At 40.4% G+C, this 18,363-nt stretch overlaps 2 protein-coding genes across 5 annotated transcripts in view; one reads left to right on the top strand and one right to left on the bottom strand.

Moving 5' to 3' along the window:
* LOC307017996 (tropomyosin alpha-1 chain) overlaps positions 1 to 16,188 on the top strand; it is a 27,547-nt gene extending 11,359 nt beyond the window's left edge. For 2 of the 4 annotated variants that reach the window (XM_079648001.1, XM_079648002.1), the window contains 7 exons: positions 8,008 to 8,141; positions 8,940 to 9,057; positions 9,153 to 9,223; positions 9,907 to 9,982; positions 12,333 to 12,395; positions 12,939 to 13,008; positions 14,807 to 16,188. In XM_079648001.1, the coding sequence (XP_079504127.1) occupies positions 8,008 to 8,141; positions 8,940 to 9,057; positions 9,153 to 9,223; positions 9,907 to 9,982; positions 12,333 to 12,395; positions 12,939 to 13,008; positions 14,807 to 14,889 (615 nt within the window). In that variant the 3' untranslated portion in view covers positions 14,890 to 16,188. Of the gene's footprint in view, positions 1 to 8,007; positions 8,142 to 8,939; positions 9,058 to 9,152; positions 9,224 to 9,906; positions 9,983 to 12,332; positions 12,396 to 12,938; positions 13,009 to 13,603; positions 14,240 to 14,806 lie in introns of those variants that run through there. The other 2 variants (XM_079648003.1, XM_079648004.1) reach the window with 1 other exon arrangement.
* On the bottom strand, positions 15,849 to 18,363 carry LOC307018210 (small ribosomal subunit protein eS27-like). Its single transcript, XM_079648360.1, has 4 exons — positions 18,212 to 18,363; positions 17,651 to 17,756; positions 17,451 to 17,561; positions 15,849 to 16,590 (listed from the first exon to the last, which is right to left on the bottom strand). Exons 1-4 carry the CDS (start codon positions 18,215 to 18,217, stop codon positions 16,562 to 16,564), a joined length of 252 nt encoding a protein of 83 aa, XP_079504486.1. The 5' UTR covers positions 18,218 to 18,363; the 3' UTR covers positions 15,849 to 16,561.

Below are 18,363 nucleotides of genomic sequence, written 5' to 3'. Positions count from 1 at the left end.
TTAAAACGTTCTTTTGACCTGCTTAGATGTTTTTTATTTACGGATGTTAATCTCAATGAACTGTTCATTCTTCATAGTGTTTACAGCAGCTGCTTGTTTGAGTCGAAGGTCAGGCTGAAGACGAAGATTTGTTCTTCATTCATGACCCTGAGAGCTGTGTGAGCAACACAGATAAACTAGACTGGCTGCTTTTTATATCATGGAAGCAAATGTGTGAAGGTTGATTTTATGTTATTGACACATTCCATCATGTATTCAGGGTTCCCATACCTTCTTAAACATCAAATATAGAGACCTTTCATGGACTTTTCAGACCAATTTTTACAAAAATGTATAAATTCAGGCCTTTTCAATTCCCCAAGTCTATGAATTTATATTTTGAAGTCCTTAATTTTCCCCTCATCATTCACAAACTCTCATGCCGTTAAAGGACCTGTCGGAACCATGTTTTTTATACTGAGATAAAATAATGACTTGGCTAATTTTAGAACAGTCAATTGGATTTCCCGTCACTTCTTGCCATACATTTTAAACTCAGCAAAATCTAAAGACAGATAAAAGGGGAAGTGGGACTCAAAATCCTATTATATTACCACCACACACACACCCACTCACTCACTCACTCACTCACTCACACACACACCCAGGCTGCCCCTCCCAGGATGTCGTCTGCCGACTCTGGCCCAGCACTTCCTGTGTTTCTACTCCCAACACTTCCTGTCCCTGAGCTCCAGCCCTGATCAACAGGAAGATTAGTGTGTGTGTGTGGACCAAGAGTACATGGATTCCAGTTAGTGGCACACAGTTTAATACTAAAACCCATCTTAAAGCCATGTAACCTACTGATTTCAAACCATACCTAATTATATGTCGTTTTTTATTTTAATATCTACTGTAACGTAATGGCATGAACATTGGATTTTCTAGATATATGCATTACATCAGTTCTCATTTAATAATTAGGGCTGCAACATACAGTGATTTCTTTAATTGATTATTCTGCTAATTGTTTTCTACATTAATCAATAAATAGTTTAGTCAGAACATGTTGAATCCACAGTCTCTCAAAGTCCAAGGTGATTTCTTTAAATGGCTTGTTTTATACCCCGAAAAGATGTTATAAAATAAAGCTTAAAATCTCCATATGTGATGGTCTGAAACCTGCATTTTCTGACATTTTTGGATGGAAAATTACTTTGCAGTGAGTCGATGTTCCAAATATTTGGCAGTTATACGTTGCAGCTCTATTCTATACCACTTACACCACATATTGAAAGCTAATTGTAGGAAGCCATTTAGAAATACTTCTCTCAGCTCAACAGTTTGTTAGAAACAGCGAGAGGTTTCATCTCTTTGCTGCTTATTGTGGTCCAATGGCTTGAGGGTTTTCTGATGGGCCTCTACCCGTAGAGTGTTTTCTTTGGACCTTCTCCCTGGGAAGAGCCCAACTTTCCAAATATAACTGCCACATGTTGAGACGTTTTGGCAGTCGCTGTCGGCATTCTGGAGAAAACTCCCATGTTAGCGGTTTGTGGAAGTTGTGGTTTCGCTTTTATGCAGGCCAAAGATGGTGCTAAATTAACTGTAATGTCATTTAGTAGATTAAGAGTGTAGAAATGATGCAGATATATTTTCTCTATGAATGCATGTAAGGCTTGGTGATGACATTTTTGGTGTTGTTTTTGTCAAAGCAGGATCTTTGCATCTGTTGGCGTGTTAGCACTGCAGATAAATGTTTATATGGTACTTTAAAGCTACATGAATACCATTTCCATTATCGTTTAAGGCTGAAAGAACCAAATAAACACTTTTTATTTATTAAAACCGCTTCTAGGATTGCTAGTTGGACTACATAATTGGATGCCATTTTTCCAGAAATGTAACATATATGCAAGAAGGACAACTGTCTTCATAATTTTGTCATAACTATGAATTCCTGAAGCGCAATTGTTCACGTTGCAATGACTCTCTTTTCCGGATAAGTCACTTCAGTATGCAGCGGCGCCTGAACGACAGACTTAGCAGCTCATGATCTGTGCCTTTTTTTGCACAGAGAGATCTCATTGTGATGCTTGTCTGGAAGTTTAATGACCGTCTTTTACATATCACGCCTCATGACAGGCTGCCTTATACATTGAGTGCAGCTCTCTTTGCATGCCAGATGTTCGTGGGAAAAGATTACACGCTCACAGACACACACTTGCATTGAGAGTAGTGTTAGCAGCAGTGTCAGGAATAACTTCCCCTGAACCCCCATCAGCATTGTGCAGCTCATTAGCCCACTGCCCTGGAATCAGCCAATAATTAGATTCCTCTTTCGTCCTTGATCTTGTCTCTAATGCACTCAGGTATTTCTAAAGTCACTCCCTGTAGAGCTGTGCTGTATCTTCAAGTCAGATGTTAGACTGTTTACTAAGTACACAGCAGTGAAAGTGATGGAAAGATTATTCTAACATGATGTAGTCTGAATTAAGGCTGCACGATTTGGGGACATGATCTAATTGCGATTGTTCTGACAGATATTGCGATTCGATTTGCGATATTTGTTTTTAAGCGACCCAACGGAAGTTTATTGTAAAATGCGGCCATATCTCCGGCTAGGAAGGTCGTATCAACGTGCTCCCGTCTCTAGCACCCCCGCAGCCCGAGCTACGAGTGAAAGAACTAAACTTACATGAGACTTCCGTTGGGTTGCTTTAAAGTTAAAGTGGACCTATCATGCTATATTTGAATAATATAGTGTAGGACCATACCTATATAAGGCATATTTATACTTTTTATTTTTCAAAATACCAAACAGATCATGCATTTTAGTCATTCCTCATTTCGCTCAATGTAACACTGTCTTTGCATGGGCTGATTCTGTGAGAACAGCACCATCTACAGGCCTGGCATATGTACTACAGCATCTCCAGGGTTTTCGAACGGCAATGTCCGTGGCTGTCTCCTCCTGATTGGTGGAGTTGGCCCAATAGCCGTAGCGCCACTTCTGTGACATCATAGAAGTGTTCAAATCTGGATCAGTCTGTATCAGATCCGTTGCAGCCCCTTTTTAAGAGATTTGGGTATGGAGGAAAATAGAGAGGGTTGTGTTTTCTGACACTTGGTGAGTTCCCTGGAACACCGGGGACACATGTTCATGTATAAAAGACGTACACAAGTGCATTTTGCATGATAGGTCACCTTTAAGCTTCAGTTTAAGATTCACCCTGTAATAGAAACATGTGATGGAGCATTACTAACCTGACTCAGATGGTTTCACCAAACCATCTAGGAAAGCTCCATTTGAAGCCATTTGGAAAAGGGCAGGCACTTTCAAAAATACGTGGCAGGTGATTGGATCAATCTGTCTATCACCTTCTATCATGGGCCACTTCTGATTGGTTAACAATGGCTGGATGTGGAGCACAAGCACAGCACTTCTGATTGGTGTGGATGACTTGACACACAAGAAAAAAAAGTTTAAAAGAAATCGCAGGCTTTGCAATTTTTTTAATTGCATCATTTCAAATTTCGATTTAAAATCGATTAATCTTTCAGCCCTAGTTTGTGTCACTTTTTAATGCTGCTTAGAATAACCCTCCTCACCGACTGTTTGAAGAATAGTTTTTTCGAAAACAAGCTCACTTCCTTCTTGCCGCTCGATCGATACCACTCGCACGTCTGTATGTTAAATGTAAAGATTCATTCAACAGCTGTTAGATTAGCAGAAAGACTTGAAACAGCTAGTCTAGTTCTGTCTTTTTTAAACTCTGCGCACAGTACCAGTCACAAATTCACCAGTTTACCTCTTTTGTTCTATTCAAAAGTGTAAAGCAATTCAATTTGATATCACGGAGTCTTGTTACTGTGCGTTTGCCAGGCAATTAGTTGAGAATATAAGGCCTAGTCCACATGTACGCTGGGATTTGTTCAAATTATAGTGAAAAATCCCTTCCACACAACCACTGTTTATGAAAAATCTCTGCCCAAATGGAAATGCACAGTTGGAGCGCTGAAAAGGCCAAAGGTCAGGTTGGACCCCAATCAAATGAAGTGTTGGATAACCATGTAGTATTCTGATCCCTCTGTTCCTCAATATAGTGGAACAGTAAATGTACAATAATTGGTAAGCTTGAATGTTTAGAAAACTTCTACTTATAAAGTTTGAACCAGCACTATTTTGGCCATGTCCTCTGTTTCCATGGCCTTGTTTTTTGACACCTTACAAAATAACGCATGTGCACACTTTAATGTTACAAGCTGAATAATGTACCCATCGACACTGAAAACTTGACTCAAAAGCTGTATTTTCAGTCACTTAAAACCCCTTGTGGGTGTGGAGGAAAAACCTGAACACACAAAAACAAAAAGCAACATTTTTTAAATGCCAATGTATGTGTCGACTGGGCGTGAGGAGGAAAACCCACTGAAGCTGTTACGGTTCAGTGTTGGTATGGACGAATACAACAAGATATAAGAAGTGAGTTGCTTTAGAGGTGCAGGTAGGTGGATGTAGCTCCTTCTGGAAAAAGATAAGCTAGCTGTTTGTGCTAAGCTAAGCACATGCTGGATGTAGATGGGTATTGACTGTAGCAAATTCCCCAAAGTGTGTGTGTGTGTGTGTGTGTGTGTGTGTGTGTGTGTGTGTGTGTGTGTGTGTGTGTGTGTGTGTGTGTGTGTGTGTGTGTGTGTGTGTGTGTGTGTGTGTGTGTGTGTGTGTGTGTGTGTGTGTGTGTGTGTGTGTGTGTGTGTGTGTGTGTGTGTGTGTGTGTGTGTGTGTGTGTGTGTGTGTGTGTGTGTGTGTGTGTGTGTGTGTGTGTGTGTGTGTGTGTGTGTGTGTGGCCGCGCGCCTCAATCTTCCTGATACTCCACCACAAACATTCTCCATAGTTTGTTTTACCATATAAGGCGGTGTGCGTCCCTGGCAGCCGGAGAATGCAAAGCGGTTGCTAAAGGAAGGGGCATGGCCACGAGACGGAGAGAAAGAACAATCAAAGGGAGGAAATGAAAGGATGTCGGGCAGCACACTTCCTGTCACTTATTTTTAAGATCCTCTTTTGTAAAGTCACATTACCATCTATTCTGAGAGTGTCTTAGGCTTGTCATAAGACTATAGTTCTTGTGACCTCTACCTGAACATTGTTATCTGTGAGGCTATCTCTGAATACTCAAAGTGTGTGTGTGCTTTAAGCATTGGTTAAATGAAACTGCAGAAGGGAATTTACTTTCAAACATTATCTTCAGGTCTTACAGGAAAAGCTTCTCTGGTCATGGCTGAGTGAATTAGAGGCGTGAGAGTGTGTACTTTATGCTTGCTTACTTTACACAAGGCTAGGTCTGTCTGAAAGGGGATTCCCCCATCTGTGAGTGTGAACATTTTATAACAGAAAGCACCCCAGGTTGCACACATTTGGAGATATATGTTACCGGCATTGTGGCGTTAGGGAAGACTTTGGTTTGTGTGTTACTTGACGACACGTGCGGGAAACCTGCCGGGTTGCTAGCTGCTGATGTTTGTTCTAGAGCAGCAGAGATTGACAGTGACTGTTTGCATGTTTTTGTGTGTCTGCAAGTGCATCTCCAGCGTCTGACGTGCCTGTGTGGCTCACCTAACGCTCATGAATAGCATGTTTGTTTGTGTGCAGACTGGTCCAATGCATTGCTTCACTCCGGACTCAGGGAGTTACAATGCCTGTTATTTCAGGCTCTGATTAAATTCTGTTTGCCGTTTCTCAGCAGCGACATGAAGTGTTGACCTTGCTGATGAGATTTCAAGACGTTTGACCGATTTATGGCTTTTCATTCATTCCGTGTTAGGTTTGGTTTTTCCTCCTATCAAGTTCTGGTTGTTTTAAGGCATGTCAACGCTAGTTCGCAGACATTTCCTGTCTCATATCAGCGGCCTCCCCCTGTGGGTGCAGCAGGGCAGGACCTGGGAGAGGACAGAAAGAGAAAAAGAAGGAGAGGTGGAAAGACTGACTGGCTGGCTAGTCAGCAGTCTAGGGTGACATGGAGAAATTAAAATAGGGGCCTGTGCCAACAAGAAGGAAACCATGCTTTCATTTCCTGAAGTATGGAGTGTATGACAGAATGGAAGAATAGACTGTATCGAGGTCTATTTATCCCCAGCTCAAACACACTTAATAACTTTTCCATTCTTTCTGAGCTCTTCTCTCCGCAGTGTTACCTTTCCTCCTCACTGCCCATCCTTTCTTTTTACTTCTCTTAATGACTTTATCTCGCCAAGATCATATCATCAGCGTGACTCACATACATGTAGGCTGAAGTGCAGACACTTTAACTGGCAGCCTGACTCCTGGCTAATGAGTCACTGACCTACAAACTGCTGCCCTGCCACTGAGCACAGAAAAGCGTCTGTTTGTGTAAGAAATCCCAACCTGCTTCACTTTAGCAACACAGGGACTAAACTTGTGTGAGTACTCGGGGTTTGAATGGATCATTCAGCTTTGTACAGCAGTTTAAAAGTGCAGTGATGTGCTGTTTGAGCAGACTGGTTGTAAACTTTGTAACAGTGGACGCTCTCTTTGTGAAACAGACTTGGACTTGGACTAGTTTCCAGATTGAAAGCGGCTCCCTAGGAGGATCAACTGTGTGTCCAGCAGAGAGGAAATGCCTGTGTAGTTGTCTGTTTGCTTTCTTTTTCCTCTCCCAGCCTTTTGTTGACAAAGGGCAGATGAGAAGAATCCCATTCGTCCGCCCTGCTTGGCCCAGTTCTGTATTCACAGTCACCGGAAATGAAGTCTTTGTAAACGTTTCATTCACATCCAGAGTCCTGCGATGTTCAGATATCACAAAGGATTACTCTTTCCAGGCAGACTCAGCAGTTAGTGGTTGTGTTTTTGTAGGTAGGCCATGCCTTTTATACTGAACATTCTCCAGCTGTCTCCATTTCACCTATTATTCCTACCTAAGCTACACAACCTTTGATTTGGGAAACATGAGCATAGGAGGAATAGATATCTCACAGATGGATTTGAAAGCTTTTTAGTTCATGTGTAGTTTAAACTTTCTCATTTGTATTTTATTCTTGTGTACAGAACACAAACACAGTAGAGCGATTTAATAATAATTAAATCAACACATATTACACAAATGTTATTTCAGAGTAAGAGGTTAGGCAAAGCAATTTTATTTATTTTATTACAGGGCAGTTCAAAGTGCTTCAGAAAAGCATTCAGACGAGAAAGAAATGCTTGAAAAGGCATTTCACCAAATGTTTGTTTACCTTGCTCAATCGATTAGTATTTTAACAGCTTTCCAAATAAAATGCACTGTAACTTTGCAGTGGTGAAACGTGGTGAGTGCTTTCTTCATAACTACTTTGAAATATACAAAAACATTACCAAACTCCATCATCCTGAATTTTCACAAGCATCTTCTTTACTTTCCTCGTAAACGTATGAAACCACAGGAGTGGGTTTTAGAAGTGGAACATACCTAGTTGTAGCATAGAAGGTAAACACAATTAAATCTGTGCTTAGATGTTTCCGTTTAAGACATTTTTAACAACAAGAAATTGTTGTTGCCCCGCACTACGTGTATGAGAAGCACATGGATAAAATGACTGATTGAAGCTTCCACATTTTGGCTGAGACACGACATCACACGGGGTTCCTGGGAAATAAACTTTGATCCCAGTCTTGATTTTATTTTATTGCATTGCATGATCTCAGAAAGAGCTTAAAAAAATAAGGTATGAGTTCAACTAAGTTAATCTCAGCTAATATATCAACTTCAATTCCCTTGTGTTTAGAGTGGACTAATAACACGGTGGTTTTTTACACCGTTTATTTTGCTGCACAGAACATTTGAAAAAAGCTTCAGGTCCATATTTCCCTTCGAGCCATTCATACTTTTCTCAAGCTTACCCCTCCCTGCCTCTTTGGGCCTTTTCCTTCTCTTCCTGTTTTATGACGGGAAAGAGGGGGAAGGGGAGACCAGCTTGGATGATTTAAAGTTGAATGAATGAATGACTAAATGTCTCCTTGTTTCCTCTCCTGTCAGGCGGAGGGAGATGTAGCCGGTCTGAACCGTAGGATCCAGCTGGTGGAGGAGGAACTGGACCGAGCCCAGGAGAGGCTGGCCACGGCGCTGCAGAAGCTGGAAGAGGCTGAGAAGGCCGCGGACGAGAGCGAGAGGTACATTAAAGGGGACCTATCATGCAAAATGCATTTGTTGATGTCTTTTATACATAAATATGTGTCCCCGGTGTGTCAGGAAACTCACAAAGTGTCAGAAAACAAAACCCTCTGGCTACAACGGAGCTGATCCAGATTTGCGTCCGATATGACGTCATATCTGAAATGTGGACCCAAAGCACTATCAGAAATGTTGCTATCAGAAACAATGCACGACTGTTTTGGACGTATTATGTTGTGTGTTTACATTAGCAAGCATCGCTAACACTCAGAGCTAACCTGTACTGGAGAGAGTGTGTAAAGAAGCAGGAAATAAAAAAAGGAACTCACTTTGTGATAAACCCACAAGAGAAAAAGCTTTTGAGCTCAGAAATAATCCTTGATGTGGTTTGGAATTTGATGGCGTTTAATCACAGCAGAATTTAACTTTATCTGCCGGTATAATTCTGATCGGGCATTAGCTCCGCCTCCTCTTTTTCTTTTTTTTTTCAAGCTAAGGACCCAGATCAGCGTTTCTCTAACAGGCCTGAAATAGAGGGATATGAGGGATGTCTAAAATGCATGATCTGTTTGGTATTTTGAGCAAAACACATAATAGACATGTTTTTATATATATCTGAGACCCATAATATATGCCTAAAAATAGCATGACCTTTAAAACCTTATTAAAACCTTATTTAACCGACATTTTCTTTAGATTGAAATGTTGTAATAGTGTCTTTATGTGTTTGAGAACATGTGTTTTTACCTGGCTATCAAAGTGTCATTGAAAACCTTTTTTGTGTCTTGTCCAATCAGAGGGATGAAGGTTATTGAGAACCGAGCGGGTAAGGACGAGGAGAAGATGGAGATCCAGGAGATTCAGCTAAAGGAGGCCAAACACATCGCAGAGGAGGCCGACCGCAAATACGAGGAGGTGAGACTGACTTCCTGATTTTAGTCCTTATTTTCACCTACTCCTGTCTTTCGGATTATGTTAAGTCTAAAATGTTTAAATGTTTTTCTCCCCAGGTGGCCCGTAAGCTGGTGATCCTGGAGGGAGAGCTGGAGAGAGCCGAGGAGAGGGCCGAGCTCTCAGAATGGTAAAAAGCATTATCATAACTCTAAAACACACTAGGTCTGTACCCGAATATTCGTTCGTTGGAGTACTATTCGGGTTTCAATTTCGTTATTCGGATGTTCGTTTTTTTTTTCCGTTTTTGATTGAATTTATTGAAATCTCCCATATCAACATAGGGGCTTGTGCCTCTTCGGGGGTGCTAACACTTAACTATAAACTTTATCGTTTACTTTCTCCGTCTTTATATGTAGATATTGCTTTTCTCCGTTAATCTAAGTCACGTTGTTTCCTTAGCAACAACAACTTCCTGTCAACAGCGCTAACTCTCCTTCAAAATAAAAGCATGTCCATAAAAAATAGGAAGCCTAGCCAAATTACACTTACAACTGCAACGAAAGTAACAAACACAATGCGATATCCTTTTCAATATCAAAGAACACAAATTGGGTTACATTAACAAATAAAACAACAATACTGTAGAATAACAAAATGAATGCCATGAATAAACCGAAATACATACACGTGTTGAAGTGGTTCGCTGCTGATTACTACGCCCCCCCCCCTCCCGAGCGGGCCGAATGTTCGCTGCTGATTACTACCGAATATCCGGAGCCCGAAAAATTGTATTCGGGACAGCCATAAAACACACCCACGTCCTTACCATTACTTCATTAACACCAAGCATGCGTCTGTCTCTCTCCACAGTAAAGCCGCTGACCTGGAGGAGGAGCTGAAAAATGTGACCAACAACCTGAAGTCCTTAGAAGCCCAGTCTGAGAAGGTGAGTGTTTCCTGTGAGGGATGAGCATGGCTACGACTGGACCATGAAACTGAAATATACAGCTATAAGTAACACTTCTTCTTTCATGAGGGAACAGATCAGTTTTTGGGTGAAGCAAACCTAAATTATTTTAAGGAATGTTCAAGTTTCACAAAAAGCCAAGTGAGTGAATCCTGGCCTGAACAAATATCGTACATAGGGCTGATAGTTTCCAAATCTAGTCTGCTGTGCACTTTTAAAAGCTGTGTGGCAAATTATAGCATGAAAGCAGAGTAACGTGTGTTCTTATATGTGTTAGATCATAATGTTTTTATATTTTATAAAGTTATCTCAACTGTTTGCAATACTCAGCGTGTCTGCAGGGTCTTAAAAAGTATTAAAAGTTGATAAATCAATTTAGTGAAAATTAAACAGCATTTTCCAAGGTGTTACATTTTGTAGCTTGTTTTCAATAAGTATATCAATTGAAAAGTTTATTTCTGGCATCCCGTTGGATTTGACGTCATCTGAACAGGACATCGCACGCTCACTGCTTGATAGCGCAAAGGTCCGTTTACGCCGGTTGTTAAACAACATCGTTATGGGGAAATGCAAGTCTGCGTCCAAATTGTTGGAAAATAAGGAGGAAGGACAATCAATACTGTATATAGTCAATGTGAGGTAAAGTGTGTCGCCAAGGTAACCGGTTAGAACTCCAAGTGGCGCTGAGGTCTTAAAATGTACGGAAAGGGTCTTAGAAAAGGTCTTTAAAGGTTTTACATTTGACCTCAGGATTCCTGGATATTGTAAACACACAAAAGCAAAGTTAAAACAAACGCTAACATGTATTCATGCTAACATTGCACAAATAAGCTTTGGTGTTTCTCAGTTCTCTGCAACTCCAAGAATAACAAGTTTCAGTTCAACAAATATATAAAAATGCTGACTGTTTAATAAATACAATTAGTCACTTTGGTTCTCCTTTATGAATGAACGGCCTAAATATATATATATATATATATATATAACCGCATTTACTCGGAACATGACTCCTCTCCTCTTCGCTGCCTCCTTCATTGAAGAAGCAGCTCTCAGGGCTCAGTGGACAGTCATTAAGGGAGCAGGGAGTGATACCTCTTCACCAAAGTATTGGTTCACTCTTCCTCAATTATAACTGAATCATCCGGCCCTGCCTACAACGCAACTATTTATTTTCCCATCACGTTGTTTAGATTGAAAAAAACTCAACGTATCAAGTGACAGACCGCAGCTGTTTGAACAGCAATAATTATTTAACATCATATGCAGCGGGTTCCCACGGGCCCATAAAAAGCCTTAATATTAATTGGACTTATTCTTAAAAAATACGATCTCAATTGGTGTTGAAATGTTTCTAATAAATATTTCAAAAGTCTTAAAATGCTAAGTTTTACCTGATTGTGCTTTTATAAAATCTTAAAAATAATTGGAAACATTATTTAAACAATTTACAAAATTGCTCTCACATTAATGCGGCAGAGATCCAGATAGGGGGGAAATATCGAGCAAAATGTGTTATCTTAAATTGTAATAAAGCGGCCTTAAAAAGTTTTGAATCTAACTTGCTTGAATTGTAGGAATGCTGCAGAACAATTTAACATCAACTTGGATTACTTATCAAAGAAAATCACACAAGTAAAAAACAAACAGCAATCCAAGGCTCATTAGCGCAGCATGAGCCCCTGAGGCCGTTTCTTAGCATATTCAGGGAGTGAACCAGCAGCCAGTCGAGACCTGCAGCACATTCCTCCTGTTCGCTACGTTAAATTCCTCCCAGGCACGGACAGGCAGTGTGACAGCATGCCAGCCGCCTCATGATCGCTCTGCAGCAGCAACACACGCCAGCTCAGTTCAGTTCAGTCAGGCCTCCTCCGTGCATCACAGGCTGTTCCCAGGCCGGCAACACCTCCGCCTCCCTCTCTACATTGTGTGTGTGTGTGTGTGTGTGTGTGTGTGTGTGTGTGTGTGTGTGTGTGTGTGTGTGTGTGTGTGTGTGTGTGTGTGTGTGTGTGTGTGTGTGTGTGTGTGTGTGTGTGTGTGTGTGTGTGTGTGTGTGTGTGTGTGTGTGTGTGTGTGTGTGTGTGTGTGTGTGTGTGTGTGTGTGTGTGTGTGTGTGTGTGTGTGTGTGTGTGTGTGTGTGTGTGTGTGTGTGTGAATAATAATAGGATTTTGAGTCCCACTTCTCCTTTTATCTGTCTTTAGATTTTGGTGAGTTTAAACGTTATGGGAAATGACGGGAAATACATTTGTTAACTTGAATTACCAGCATATGTAGGGCAAAGCATCTGTTTGTGTTTCTGCCACTGATGTGTTTTTCTCTGTATGTCAACAGTACTCAGAAAAAGAAGACAAGTACGAGGAGGAGATCAAAGTCCTGACTGACAAACTGAAGGAGGTGAGATCCTGATTCTACTGATCACACTATGATTATACACTGCATAATTTCAGACTGAAACAAACCATCTATGTGGAAACGCACCTTTTAAAAACTCTGGGTCAAGCATCACAGTCTCCGACGCATACAATGTAACTGCAGCGTCTCTGGATTCAATCCGGCCAGGTTGCAAATAGCTTAGCTTATCTATTTGCCTCTGCTGGATACATCTCAAACAAGTGCAAATGCCATATAGATACGCATCCAGGCAGCACACACCACCTCAAAAACACTTCAATGTGGGCACACAGAGTGAGATAGAAAGCAGCTGGATGCAGCTCAGAAGGCAAATATGACACAACTATAACAAATGTTCATTTCATACTTTAGATTATATTTTCCTAAATTGATAATGTAAGCCAGTCCTTATTCTTCTTCATCTCAATATCTACATGCATTCAAATTGTAGTTCGTAAAACATGGCATCTATAAAGAAAACCTGTAGTCTTATTTGTTGAATTCACTGTGTAACATATTGTGTGTGTGTGTGTGTGTTTCCATCAGGCTGAGACCCGTGCAGAGTTTGCAGAGAGGACAGTGGCCAAACTGGAAAAGTCCATTGATGATCTGGAAGGTATGAGATCAGCAGCACTCACAAGTCATGGTGTTGCAACCCTTTGTTTGCACCAAAATATACATATTTTTAACACAACCTAAAGACAAAGGCTATTATTCACTGGCTTTAAAAGAACAACCAGGAAACAAGTTTGTTGATGAAACACAAGGGGGCAGTTTGTGAGTTTCCTGCAGGTCAGAGACTCTAATCCATCTTAATGCATTATTACACTCAGTTTCACATAGACTTCAGAAGGAGTGTCCTACTTCAGCAACACTGGATATATGTATGTGTAAAAGAGTGTGCTAAATATACTGCATGAAAGCTCCTAGAGGACACAATGTGCTGAGGTGTTTTCAGGTCAGCATTATTTAGTTGTTAACCACAGGAAGCTGAGTTATTGGAGTTTTTGTGAGACATTCAGGGCGGGTTTAAAAGCATAAAGGCTTAATTAGATCAGCATCATTCTTTCTTCTTTGCATTTCTGCATCTTTAAAAAGCCTGACCTGTTTTTTTTTTTGTCTTCTCCTTCTTCCCTCCGGCTCCCTCTGCCTCTCATTCTTTCTGCTTTTTGTGTCGCCGCTGTCCCTGACACCTTCCTGTCGACCTGCAGATGAATTGTACGCTCAGAAGCTGAAGTACAAGGCCATTAGTGAGGAGCTGGACCATGCCCTCAATGACATGACGTCTCTGTAGACTCTCTCGCTGCCTCTCACTTCCCTTTCTCTGCCGAGTGCTTCAAACTCATCTTCTCTCTCTGATCGTACTGTACGTGCCTTCGTCCCGTCTCAGTATGCAGGAAATGATTCATTAAAAATGTGTTTCTTTCCTACTTCACAGCTTTTGTCTCTCTATTCTTGTTTATTCATGCAAGTAGAATGTTTGAATCATAACTTAAAGAGACGTAATGTTTGTGTTTCATATTTGTATGTAGTGTCTCTACTGGGACATGTCTCCGTGCTTTAATGTTCAAAAAGCTCTTTATGTTTCTCATACTGCCTGTGCTGTTGCACCTCTTTTCACCCTCTGTCTGAAACCAGAGCCCAGTCTGCTCTGATTGGTTAGCTGGCCGGCTCTGTTGTGATTGGTCAACCGCTTAGAGATGTCCCGCCCCTTAGCCTATCACGTACAATGTGTCGGACCGCTAGCCAATAGGAGCGAGTGTTACATAGTGATGCTATTATATTACGGAAGTAAACAAAGGAGTCCAATGGATGTGTTTCAGGCGGGGGGGGGGGGGGGGGGGGGGAGTGTGTGAGACAGACAACGTAGCCTCTGCAGATCCTTTAAATGCACTAACACCTACAGTATATAACAACATAATAGGGCCCCTTTAAGCCACACACACCTTGTGGTTAACGTACATTTTACGTCTAATTATCAGCGAGTTTGTGAGACAAGGTGAGATTTACTGTTATTTGTGTGAATTAATGCAGTTTGCAATTCCCCTAAAACCCTTAAAAACAATCTCTTGGTTTTATGTCACCTTTTTTTGATGGTTTCTGATCGTATAAATTCACGTGAGCCCATAACGTATGTACTGACATCACACGGTAGCATTTTGGTTCAACGAATATAGCTCACAAATCCTCTGAACTGTAATGTGCTAACAGAGAATGACAGTCAGCAGTCTAAGCATGAAGAGCACAGTGATGTGGTTGAGGATTTTGCATGTGGCACAACTTTAATCTAAAAGTTATGCAAAACATCTGTTCAGTAAAACTGTGCATGGAATGCTGTTTGACAGGATGAAAGCAGCAGTGTCACGTTCTGATGTGTGAGGTCTCACCCCGTCTCTTTTCCTCTTGTTCTCCAGATAAACTATCACGGGCTAAAGAGGAGAACCTTGGCATGCACCAAGTCCTGGATCAGACCCTGCAGGAACTGAACAGCTTATAAACACACAGGGAGGAAGCTGGAGAGGATGAGATCGTCACGTAACATTCCTTTAATGTTCGACTCCATTCCACATTTCGAGCTGTAAAATCTCTATTCCCCGTGTGAAGGGGGATTAACTTAATGCTTGTCCCTTGATGTTTTTTTTTCTTTTCTAAGCCACACATTTGTTTCTTTTTTTCCTTAAAGATGGGAATTCATTTTGACCCCATTGCTTATTTTTCAGTTTCTTTTGTATCTCACCTGTGATTGCAGAAATTGTCCCCCCAGAAATCTTTTTTTTTTTGACCACTTTATTTAGAAACACCTGGCAATTTCCACACCCAAGGAAACCTCAGATTTGGTCACTCAACCACTTAACTGGCTCGATTTCACATGTTTACGTGCACATACATTAAGCCTCTGTCTGATTATTGTAGCATGTGCTCAGATGGTGTTGGGTTTAGCTCCGGCTACATTAGCTTGGCTCTGAAGTGCCACCTAGTGGTGATGGGAAGTTACACAGCAGTTTTTTTAAATCATGCTGTACCAGAAGCTACACACACTCGGGTTAAGGGTGCTTGTCTTATTCTAATTAATCAACAGTATGAAATGGAAATCTTTCATTGATTGATAAACTGGTCAAGGTACATGCTCAGTCACTCAACTTCTTTACATGTCATTAATGCCTCTCTTGCAAATCTCTGAGGCCGTCATGTTGCAGACGCATTTTATTTATGTGCATCAAATGTTTTATACCCTATTTTCAGTGTGGGAATCTGCAGAAGCTGAGAGCTGTGCATGTACATTATCAATCGGTGAAGCTGTTCTATCTTAACCTGACATTCTTCTTCATTGCCAACTATAATGTAGCCACTATTTACATTATATTGATCTACATGAGCGAGCTGAAGCCCACACCACTGGAAGCTCACATCAAGTCTTATCAACCATGGATACTTATTGTATATAGTAGAATAATGTTAGGTATTTGAGAAATTGTATTGCTCTGATTCTTTTTTTTTTGGTTTTGTTTCATTTACACCACTTCTTATTTTTGTGCCAGGGAAACTCTCAAGACCAAAGAACACACACACACACACACACACACACACACACACACACACACACACTCTAAATAAATAAATTCTTAAAATGTTTTACTTTATTTTTGTTTGTTTGTGATGGACGTCATGGTTTCATCTCATGCCAGGGCCATAAAAAGCGCATCACACGTGACCGAGGCCATTTTGAATTATTTTATTCACCAACCCTTCCCCCCCCCCCCAAATCTATGTCAACCTAATAAATGTTTTACAGAAATCATGACTCATGGACTTTTTGTGCATTTTCAAGATTTTATCTTTTCTTTTAAAGTATTACAAAAGTACTACTCATTAAGAACTTCCTCATATCAATCTGATATATATATACATATATGATTCAGTTAAACAAATGGAATCTCTCCATGTATATGATTTAGTTCATCCCTCCTGCTATGTTCAATGCAACCCCACAGGGGGGATAACATTTCCCTCCCATTGACTTCACATTGTAGGTCCCTGCACCTTAGAGCGATACCGATTCTCTACTTAAGATTTAACACACTTGTTTTGGAGTGCAAGGCTTAGACGCATTTCTTCATGCTCCATTCTTCCCTTCTGCTTCCTTTCATGGATGTTTTGCACATTTCTGCTCAGGTGTGTTTCTTTCTGAAGGCACAACCTAAATGAAAACAGATACAAACACATTTGAATATATCTCATCACAGGCAAAACAACAAAGTATAAAATGTAATACCTATCTCTTTATTTTTATTCAAACTATTTCATATACAGCATGTACTTTTTGGGGAAAATGTCCTATATATTACTTAATTTTGCAATTAAAGTTTTTCTGTAATGTATAAACCAAGTGATACAAACGTAAACATAAATATGAATGTGTAAATAATATACACTCACGCATGCATCCAGAATCAATTACATCTACATATATATTTTTTAAAAGCGGGTGCTAATGATGCAAACTGAATAAAAACCAAAATAAACCAAAAAGTACAAATAAATGAATAATTTAAAATAGCGTCTACTCCTCTAATGTGTAATTGATGCCTATGGGTTCATTTAATTTATTTCCCCAAGCCCCACCTTTCTCCATTTAGAAATGATTTAGCTAATTGGAGGGTTATTAATTGTATAAATTAAATCACAGCCTCATTCACTCACTCCCTCATTATACTTAATATTTTTGTTTACTATTTAAAGTTAATTTATCAATTTCTAAAACTTCATATTGTTGCCTCCCGTCTGATGGAATTATGGGTTTGTCATCTTTATCATAAATCTACTCAAAGGTTCAAAGGGCTTTACTGTCTCATGCAAAGCTACAGTATGCAATAAAAAACATAATTGACAGGCTCCTCCAACAATGCAACATAAGCATATTCAAGACAATAAAAATAAAAAAATGTGCAAGCTCAGGAGTTAAGCAGTCTTATGGCTTGTGGGATAAAACTCTGGTGGTCTTTGTAACCACTCACACCTGCAAGAAAAATCCTAAGCTCTTAAATATCTATGTTTTACCTTCAGTTAGTCTGCATTTCCCCCCTGCTGGTTGGCAGAGGATTAAAGAGCAGCCCCCACATGGCACCACTGTCTGAGCGTGGCTGAAGATGGTGGTGATCTTGTAGCAGCCTGGGGAGTAGAGACAATAAGATACTTAATCATACACATACTGAAGCTAAAATCAGAGAGGAACATCTACAGCGTGTCGCAGTCCTCACCTGCGCATTTAACATCCATGAAGTAGGAGTTTGGACTCTGCACCAGCCTCTTCTTCTTGTGTCTGCTCCTCTCCTTGGCCGGACTGGGGTGGAACAGATCGCTATCCTGCAACCGAGGTCAGAGGGGTTTAGATTAGAGGGGTTTAGATTTCTAGTGTACATGTTTTTTAACGCTATTGTAAATGAAATGTGTTTTTTTTTTCATTGAACGACGAGGCGATGATAGTTTGTTAGATGTTTTGATGACACCGTAATGCCCCCTACAGTCTGGTAAATTAAGTAAAACTAAAAGCAAGTGCATAAACATGTCTGGGCAAGTCCCTATCATTTCTGGGAATCTACACATGCATACTGTATGCATGAAATTATTTTTAAATACATTTCAAACACATATTTACGCATTACACCACATGAATTGACATAACTTATGGATATTTCTCATAGTTTTTACATAAAATGTGTTGCTTATCAATTGATAACAGACTATTTGAGAAGCTTTCTATTAATCAAAGCTGTTATGCAAGCCCTAACGTTTCATTCCAGAAAGAAAAAATCACTTACAGACATTTTTGCTCCGAACACTCAGGGTTTTTCGTCAAATGCAAATACGAGAGATAAAGTGATATTTGAAGTGCGGCTCCCTGTCTCAAAGCAGCTGGAGTTTGTTGTTGTTCTGCAGGTGGCTCTGTGACCGGAAGACACCGAGCAGGCGG

Source organism: Notothenia rossii (genome assembly GCF_949606895.1).
Source record: "Notothenia rossii genome assembly, chromosome: 1".
NCBI classification, from domain to species: Eukaryota; Metazoa; Chordata; class Actinopteri; order Perciformes; family Nototheniidae; genus Notothenia; species Notothenia rossii.
This window is presented reverse-complemented; position numbering and strand designations above follow the sequence as displayed.